Below are 10,176 nucleotides of genomic sequence, written 5' to 3' on the forward strand. Positions count from 1 at the left end.
AAAAACTCATTCTGGAACCATATACATAACTTGTTCATTTTGGTTCGCTCCACCTATTATAATGTACGTCTTTTTTAGGTATGACCAATTTAAGGATTAATTTAGGTTTCCAATATTGAATTAACACTACTGGTTGCAGTCATATAAATACTGTTTCAATGTACTATTCTCCGCAGAGAAATTATTATTGGATAGATCGAAGAAAATACCTTAAATATCCATTTGATGTTTGCTGCTTTCATTTTGCAACAGCTTCAACCATTCTCAAGCCATTGAATGAGCCATTTCAGTACAGTCCCATGAACCAATGCAGGAATGGAAGTCAAAGTTCCCCAAAAGGAAGGGCTTATTAACGTCCGAAGTAATTTCGTTGCACAGAGGTAACTGGCTGTGTCCTTGCTAGAGGAAGCGTCCCAATATTCGCCCAAAATACTTCACTGAAAATACTAGAAACAAATGAGAGGGAGTGGACAAGGATTTGAACCCCAAAATCCACAAATACAGAAACAAAAGCGTTCTTTCGTTTTAGTCTCATTAGTCACGGCAGGAGGCTCTGACAGTACCTTGCATTTATCGCGAATCTCTTGCCCGACGTAAAGTCCCGAGCTACTGGAAAAAAGCGCAGGTGACGCCTGTATATAAGAAGGGTAGAAGGACGGATCCTCAAAATTACAGACCAATATCCTTAACATCTGTTTGTGGGGGGATACTCGAACATATTCTCAGTTCGAATATAATGAATTTCCTTGAGACAGAGAAGTTGCTGTCCATGCATCAGCACGGCTTTAGAAAGCATCGCTACTGCGAAACGCAACTCGCCCTCTTTTCACATTATACCTTGCGAACCATGGATGAAGGGTATCAGACGGATGCCATATTCCTTGACTTACGGAAAGCGTTTGACTCGGTGCCCCACTGCGGACTCCTAACTAAAGTACGAGCATATGGGATTGGTTCCCAAGTATGTGAGTGGCTCGAAGACTTCCTAAGTAATAGAACCCAGTACGTTGTCCTCGATGGTGAGTGTTCATAGGAGGTGAGGGTATCATCTGGAGTGCCCCAGGGAAGTGTGGTAGGTCCGCTGTTGTTTTCTATCTACATAAATGATCTTTTGGATAGGGTGGCTGTTTGCTGATGATGCTGTGACGTACGGGAAGGTGTCGTCGTTGAGTGACTGTAGGAGGATACAAGATTACTTGGACAGGATTTGTGATTGGTGTAAAGAATGGCAGCTAACTCTAAATATAGATAAATGTAAATTAATGCAGATGAATAGGAAGAAGAATCCTGTAATCTTTGAATATTCCATTAGTAGCGTAGCGCTTGACACAGTCACGTCGATTAAATATTTGGGCGTAAAACATTGCAGAGCGATATGATGTGGCACAAGTATGTAATGGCAGTTGTGGGGAAGGCGGATAGTCGTCTTCGGTTCATGGGTAGAATTTTGGGAAGATGTTCATCTGTAAAGGAGACCGCTTATAAAACACTAATACGACCTATTCTTGAGTACTACTCGAGCGTTTGGGATCCCTATCAAGTCGGATTGAGGGACATAGAAGCAGTTCAGAGGCGGGCTGCTAGATTTGTTACTGGTAGGTCTGATCATCACGCGAGTGTTACGGAAATGCTTGAGGAACTCGGGTGGGAGTCTCTAGAGCAGGGGTCTCCAAACTTTTTAGTCCGCGGGCCACATTGACTCCTCCACGAAGTCATAAGGGCCAAGATCTACCTGTTGTTGTTGTTGTGGTCTTCAGTCCTGAGACTGGTTTGATGCAGCTCTCCATGCAAGATCTACCTAGTGGGATTAAAGCACCCTAGCACTCCACGATCACCGTAATGTAAGGCTAAAGGCAAGATGAAATCGCAAAAATCTAAGGTTGTGGGAATAGCTAGCACTGAAACGAACTACGATTTTTATTTAATTACATAATTTTGATTGGTGGACGTACCTCACCGAAATTCTGGCGTATTTTATTCTGACGAATTTCACCGACAAAAAAGTATATCGCTGCACATTCTTCACGAAAGCGTCCTGCAAAGTTAACGAAATCTCAAAATCATTGTTAGCAACACTATTACTGCAAGACGTAACAGAGGTAGAGTATGTCAACGCATTGTTATTGCAAGCGGCGCAACAATAATTTTAGTTACGTAGTCTTGTAGCGAGTAGCAGAGCCAATGACGCGGTGTATTGGTCGCGAAAGGCCTCGAAACTCAATTGTTGGCAGTATAGGTAGCACCTCAAATATTTGGCGGGCCGGATACCGGGGATGTCCGGCCAGCTAACGCGGGCCGGTTTGCCGGCTCTCGCGGGCCGGTTTTGGCCCGCAGGCCGTAGTTGGAGACCTCTGCTCTAGAGGGAAGGAGGCGTTCTTTTCGTGAATCACTACTGAGGAGATTTAGAGAACCAGCATTTGAGGCTGACTGCAGTACAATTTTACTGCCGCCAACTTACATTTCGCGGAAAGACCACAAAGATAAGATAAGAGAGATTAGGGCTCGTACAGAGGCATATAGGCAGTAATTTTTCCCTCGTTCTGTTTGGGAGTGGAACATGGAGAGAAGATGCTAGTTGTGGTACGAGGTACCCTCCGCCACGCACTGTATGGTGGATTGCGGAGTTGTATGTAGACATAGATGTAGACGTAGAGCCCGCATCTCGTGGTCGTGCGGTAGCGTTCTCGCTTCCCACGCCCGGGTTCCCGGGTTCGATTCCCGGCGGGGTCAGGGATTTTCTCTGCCTCGTGATGGCTGGGTGTTGTGTGCTGTCCTTAGGTTAGTTAGGTTTAATTAGTTCTAAGTTCTAGGCGACTGATGACCTCAGCAGTTGAGTCGCATAGTGCTCAGAGCCATTTGAACCATTTTTTTGTAGACGTAGACGAACCTAAAAGTGATAGGAAATGATTTCGTAAGGTGATTGCCTCACGCTGAACCACGAAACACGCTGTTTGTCCAGCAGGTGAGACAGACACTCAGACGGCGAGATGGATGTGAGCTGCTGCCAGTGCGCGTTCGAGGACACGGCCTTCTTGGCGGGGACGTGCGGCGCGGGCTTCGCGCTCTTCATGTCGATGGTGGAGTACGTGCTGCGGACGCGCTGCGACTTGGCCGACCCTTGCGGGCGCGCGGGCCGCGACGCGCCGCTGGTGCTGCCGCAGCTGGGAGACCCGCCCGCCGTCGACTTCATCGTCGTCGGCGCCGGCGTCGCGGGCCCCGCGCTCGCCGCCCGCCTCTCGGAGAGGCAGAACTGGACCGTGCTGCTGCTGGAGGCGGGGCCCGAGGAGCCCACCGCCACGCAAATACCGGTCAGTGCGCCAACTGGTGCAGAAACGCTATTGTTCTAAGGTGCACTTAGCTCATATCTTGGTCGATGGGTCTCCTCCAGTACCACTCGAAACCTTTATTTGGAACTTGTTTCACTGTCAGCATATGAAAATAGAAGAAACCATCAGCGAAAAATGTAGTGAGGGGAAATCGAAATAAAGTAAGCCAGAACTCAGAACTTTATTATACAGGATGTTACAAAAAGGTACGGCCAAACTTTCAGGAAACATTCCTCAGACACAAAGAAAGAAAATGTATTATGTGGACATGTGTCCGGAAACGCTTACTTTCCATGTTAGAGCTCATTTTATTACTTCTCTTCAAATCACATTAATCATGGAATGGAAACACACAGCAACAGAACGTACCAGCCCGACTTCAAACACTTTGTTACAGGAAATGTTCAAAATTTCCTCCGTTAGCGAGGATACATGCATCCAACCTCCGTCGCATGGAATCCCTGATGCGCTGATGCAGCCCTGGAGAATGGCGTATTGTATCACAGCCGTCCACAATACGAGCACGAAGAGTCTCTACATTTGGTACCGGGATTGCGTAGACAAGAGCTTTCAAATGACCCCATAAATGAAAGTCAAGAGGGTTGAGGTCAGGAGAGCGTGGAGGCCATGGAATTGGTCCGCCTCTACCAATCCATCGGTCACCGAATCTGTCGTTGAGAAGCGTACGAACACCTCGACTGAAATGTGCAGGAACTCCATCGTGCATTAACCACATGTTGTGTCGTACTTGTAAAGGCACATGTTCTAGCAGCACAGGTTGAGTATCCCGTATGAAATCATGGCGGTGAATCGAGGAAGTACAGTACATACTGACGAAACTAAAATGAGCTCTAACATGGAAATTAAGCGTTTCAGGACACATGTCCACATAACATCTTTTCTTAATTTGTGTGTGAGGAATGTTTCCTGAAAGTTTGGCCGTACCTTTTTGTAACACCGTGTATAAAGTGCATTTGGTTAAACATCTGCATCATATCCGTCCATGAACCACGGACCTTGCCGTTGGTGGGGAGGCTTGCGTGTTTCAGCGATACAGATAGCCGTACCGTAGGTGCAACCACAATGGAAGGGTATCTGTTGAGATACCAGACAAATGTGTGGTTCCTGAAGAGGGGCAGCAGCCTTTTCAGTAGTTGCAGGGGCAACAGTCTGTATCATTGACTGATCTGGCCTTGTAACACTAACCAAAACGGCATTGCTGTGCTGGTACTGCGAACGGCTGAAAGCAAGGGGAAACTACAGCCGTAATTTTTCCCGATGGCATGTAGCTTTACTGTGTGCTTAAGTAGCATGGATAGTGCGTCAAACCAGTCTCCGGACTGAAGACCATAACAACAGCTGCATCATACATTACACAGTGTGTTCGGAAATCCCTATTTCAAGTTACTACGAATTTTAGAGCGAGAGTGAGTACACAATATTTTGAATAGGAACCCATCTCCCGAAACGTTCCGTTTCTATTTTAAGATGAGTAGTTTGAATGGTCACAGTTTGTTTGATCCATGTGACGGCGTCAGGGAGACAAGAAAAGAAAAGACCTGGCAGACGCTTGAAGATAGACATAAACTTTCGAAGTTTCAAGAATCTAGGAATATACTATAACTCCCAATGTATTACTCCTAATGGGATCTCAGAGCTAATAGACTAATTACAGTGCCCAAAGGGGGATTTAGCAATAATTACTCCCATTTTCCATCAGTGTAAAGAACAGGAAGAAGCACCAATAACTATTACAACGGGAAGTACCTTCAGCCATGTATTTCACAGTGGTTTGTATTGATGCAAATTTCGACGTAGATAACCTACCTCTCCGATTCGTAGAATCCAAAGTAAAATGGCAACGAGTTGTGAAACGATCGCTAGCACTACCTCAGTACTGCGCGGGGTAGCCGCTTGGTCTGAGGCATCTTGTCACAGGTATCGCGGCTCCTCCCCGCCGGAGGTTCGAATCCTCCCTCGGACATGTGAGACGCATTGCGTCTCGGGGTTGCGTAGACAAGAGCTTTCAAATGCCCCAAAAATGAAAGTCAAGAGGGTTGAGGTCAGGAGAGCGTGGAGGCCATGGAATTGGTCCGCCTCTGCCAATCCCTCTGTGGTGTCACCGCCAGACACCACACTTGCTAGGTGGTAGCCTTTAAATCGGCCGCGGTCCGTTAGTATACGTCGGACCCGCGTGTCGCCACTGTCAGTTATTGCAGACCGAGCGCCGCCACACGGCAGGTCTAGAGAGACGTCCTAGCACTCGCCCCAGTTGTACAGACGACTTTGCTAGCGATGCTACACTGACAAATACGCTCTCATTTGCCGAGACGATAGTTGGCATAGCCTTCAGCTACGTCATTTGCTACGACCTAGCAAGGCGCCATTACCAGTTTATATTGAGATTGTAATTATGTATCATCAAGAGCGATGTTCTCCAATTATGGATTAAAGTTAAGTATTCCAGCCGCTACGTTCTTTTCTTCATAGTATAACTCCTTTAACTGTTCCAGACCTCACGCCAGTCTGCTTGAGATTAAACGCGTGCATTTCGGCCTCCTCTAGCAAAACGGTGTTGGCTCTTCTGCCAACACATCACCATTCGTCATCGAATTTGTTGTTGAGAAGCGTACGAACACTTCGACTGAAATGTGCAGGAGCTCCATCGTGCATGAACCACATGTTGTGTCGTACTTGTAAAGGCACCGAAGTCAACATTACCTTCCTTCAATTGGGCCAACTGGCGGTGAATCGAGGAAGTACAGTACATACTCACGAAACTAAATTGAGCTCTAACATGGAAATTAAGCGTTTCCAGACACTTGTCCACATAACATCCTTTTTTTATTTGTGTGTGAGGAATGTTTCCTGAAAGTTTGGCCGTACCATTTTGTAACACCCTGTATAACTTACAGAATCATCAAAGACGTTTTAAGTGACTGGAATCTGCAGGTATAACTGAGGGTCCCTTCACCCAGGCGGTTTTTGTACCCATAACACGGACTATCTGTCAGGTGGTAGAGCCATATTAATAAACTGCTTAAGCTTTCCATTTTGGATGGTATAGCCAGAAGATAGTCACAATATCATCTCTGACTTAACTATTATATTTATACTGTTGTTTATCTTTTCTCTCTCAATGACACAAAATAACTGTATTATTCGATATTAGATTGTCAGGTACAATGTGTTTTACGTAAGTTCTTACACAAATCTGTTTCAGTTGTCTCAGGAGATGCTTATGACCAACAACACAAAACAAAATATATTTCTTCCACAGACGTTCGCGGTAGCAGCAGTGAACACGGTGCTCGATTGGAATTACACGACAGAGGTGCAGGAGCAGGCGTGCCTCAGTACAGGAGGCGTCTGCAGCTGGCCGCGGGGCAAAATGGTGGCCGGCACCGGCGCCATGCAGGGCATGATGTACACACGAGGCCACCGAAGCATCTACGACGGTTGGGAAGCGGCTGGTAACGAGGGCTGGGGCTACGACGACGTGCTGCCGTACTTCATAAAAGCGGAGAACAACCTGGAGGCCGACGAGATGGACGAAGGTTACCACGGCACGGGAGGACCGCTCGTGGTGCAGCGCTTCGCCAGCCATCCGCAGATCGCTGAGACCATCGTGGAGGCGGGAATAGAGCTCGGCTACCGCACGGGAGACCTCTGCGGCAGCAACCAGACGGGCGTCGCCATAGCGCAGATGATGGTGAAAGACAGTCTACGAGGCAGCACACCCGCGCTCTACCTAAGGCCTGCTGCAGCCAGCAACCCAAATCTGCACGTTGGAATAAATGCTCACGTTACCAGAGTTCTCATCGATCCTGACACCCTTACTGCGACTGGCGTGGAGTTTCTCGACGAGAACAACAACCTACACACTGTACGAGCAAACAACGAAGTCATCCTGAGTGCCGGCGCCATAGGCTCTCCTCAGTTACTCATGCTTTCTGGTGTCGGGCCACAGGCAGACCTCGAGGATGTCGGCATAACGTCGCTGAAGAACTTGTCTGTTGGACAGAATCTACACAATCACGTGTCAGGTTATGTGGCTTTCTACATCAACAATACTTCGTACGAATCTCTGACGACAGAAGTGCTCAACGAATTCGTCACCAATCGCACTGGCCCCATGTCAGGTACAGGTCTGACACAGACAACTGGCTTCATGCTTTCCAAGTACGCAACTGATGGCGTGCCCGACCTGCAGATCTTCTTCGACGGTTTCAATGCGGCTTGCTCTCGCTCAGGCTTAGCGGAGGAATGCACCAGTGGAGAGGTTAACGTGGACTGTGGCCGCCGATATATCGACGCGCGACCGACCAACATCATGCCACGTAGCAAGGGCTACATGAAACTACGCAGCTCGAACCCTCTCGACTACCCGCTCTTCTATCCCAACTACCTCTCTGAGCAGATCGATGTGGACATACTGGTCGAGGGCATCAAACTGGTGATCAACATGACACGGACGGAGGCAATGCAACGCTGGGGCTTCGAGCTGGACACGACGGTGACGGCCGGCTGCGAGGCCTACGAGTTCGCGTCAGACGAGTACTGGGCGTGCGTGGTGCGCTACAGCACCGGCGCCGAGAACCACCAGGGAGGCACCTGCAAGATGGGGCCCGCCACCGACGACTCCGCCGTCGTAGACCCGCGCTTCCGGGTGCACGGCGTGGCTGGGCTGCGCGTCGTCGACGCTTCCGTCTTCCCGTACATACCCAACTCCAACCCCATCTCGTCCATCGTCATGTTGGCCGAGAGGGCGGCCGATTTCATCAAGGAAGACTGGCCCGAGGAATCTGCCTGAAGCACGCTCGAGATGGACACGAACATTTACCGCAGACTGCTTTGAAATGGTAGACTAATTCGATATTAGTGGCTCCCTGCGCTTTCAAGATACGTAAAGGTACAGAACTCACTTTAAGAGTACATGAAATTTGTGGTGGAATGACCTCAACTCCATAATTTTTCGTAACATTTCTGCATCTGATTCGTTTATTCTTTCCCTGTATGGCATTAACACTGCCATATTTCCTTATTTCTCCGTTTTATCTCTTTTTAATGCAAACAACTCTTGGTAACATTGTTCTTGCTTTTTCTAATTTATTATTCAATATGACCTTTCCAAACCGTCACAGTTTTTGTGAGTTTTAGGAAGAGATGTCACTGATGTAGTAAGAATTTTACTCTACGAGTAAAATATTACTTAACTTGTAAATATTGTAGCACTTTTTCACTCACTTTGATTGATTCATTTTGTATTTTGAAACATTAATAAATAACATTTATAAGTAATATCTTGTTGTTTTTTATACATCTTTATGTTGAATCACAATACATGAAATGCCTACAACATAGTTCACATTGCAACTCTTTAACGTTGCCATACATTTCTGAGTGAGATAAATATTAGTAATTTATTACCCTGTTTACGTTAACCTCTCCAATTAAGACCTGTCCTCGTTATACACCGTCTGAAGGCTTCTTTCATTTCGTCTTTGGTAATCACTCTTTCACATATGTGTCGTCCAATCGACAACAGTCGACTACAAACTCAAAACTTATAGCCTAATTTATTTGTAGATCCCTCTGAAAATGATTACCAAAAGTCTTTCGTTGTTGCAACCACTTGACTACCAAGTAACCTGCTTCGTAATTGAAGAGGAGCTGCTGATTTTGACTTCCAAAAATACACTGATGGGTTCCCTGTTTTTGCTTGTTTTTTCATTTTGTCTGTCGAAACTTTAATGTCGATCTGCATAAAAAGAGTCATGTGTGTGGGCTCCGTTCTATGTAACTTACCTAAAATTTGTCGTTTTACATGGAACTTTTGGGTTTTACAAAACAAGAGTAGTTACAAACAGGAATGAAGTGGTGTCATACTGCAACTTATCCTTAGTTATATGTATCATTTTAATGTTGTTTGGTCTTGGTCAACAAAACATTAAGCCATAAATGATACAGGTATGGCATAAAATAAATATGAGCTAAACTACCACTTAAAACACAGAATGCTTACAATTCTACACATTAACATGACAGTTACAATTTATTGTTCACAATCCATTGCAAATGAATAATAATAACAGATTAATATGATACAGTCACAGATGAATGTACACTGTGAAAACACACCTCAAAAATACACATTATTTTCGTCAACTGTCGGTGCATTGGAGAGATTCGGTGGAAGTCGGCTGTCATTCACTTACAGTTTATCTATAACTCATCTCTGCGTGCACTGTGCTTTTTCAAATGAGAATAATATTGCTAATATCTCCCGGCGTATGTCTGTCGCAGTATAACAAATGAATCCTGTGCACATGGACTGGGAAACTGTCACGAATGACTCTCATCCTGATAATACTGGATAATCCCTTTTTGTGGCAGTTATAAGAAGCAAGCCATGGCTGTGGTGGTATTGCAGATCATATATCTGTGCAATGTTTTCTCTTCAAGCTGGATGTAAAGTTCCCTTCTTCTTGCCACTCAGACTGCTCTCTCCTTTACAAGGCGATTAAATTCTTAAACAAGTGTTCAACATTCAGTAGCAACCCGTTGACAGTAGCCTACTTAACGAGTTCATAAGCCAGTTCATTACCTTCGATATATCCTAAGAGATAAAAGTTAAAATCGTAGTCCTGAAAACGCTCACATTTCGACACTTGGACTTTCATTTATCTTTGCTCGCACTTATAACTGTGTCTTTAGTAAGCCACAACATATGCGAGAACCTGATCCCATTGACTCGCACTTTGTGTTATCTAATTTAGCAGCTTTCCCTCAGAGGACTGTCCGCAGCTCGTGGTCGTGCGGTAGCGTTCTCGCTTCCCGCGCCCGGGTT

The 10,176-nt window shown here is 46.1% G+C and overlaps 1 protein-coding gene across 1 annotated transcript; it reads left to right on the forward strand.

Moving 5' to 3' along the window:
* Positions 1–2,987: 2,987 nt before the first annotated feature.
* Positions 2,988–8,139, forward strand: LOC126481829 (glucose dehydrogenase [FAD, quinone]-like). The gene is made up of 2 exons (XM_050105788.1): positions 2,988–3,308; positions 6,607–8,139. The coding sequence occupies exons 1-2, from the start codon at positions 2,988–2,990 to the stop codon at positions 8,137–8,139; spliced, it is 1,854 nt and encodes a 617-aa protein (XP_049961745.1).
* The last annotated feature ends 2,037 nt before the right edge of the window (positions 8,140–10,176 follow it).

Source organism: Schistocerca serialis, chromosome 5, assembly GCF_023864345.2.
Source record: "Schistocerca serialis cubense isolate TAMUIC-IGC-003099 chromosome 5, iqSchSeri2.2, whole genome shotgun sequence".
In the NCBI taxonomy this organism is placed as follows: domain Eukaryota; kingdom Metazoa; phylum Arthropoda; class Insecta; order Orthoptera; family Acrididae; genus Schistocerca; species Schistocerca serialis.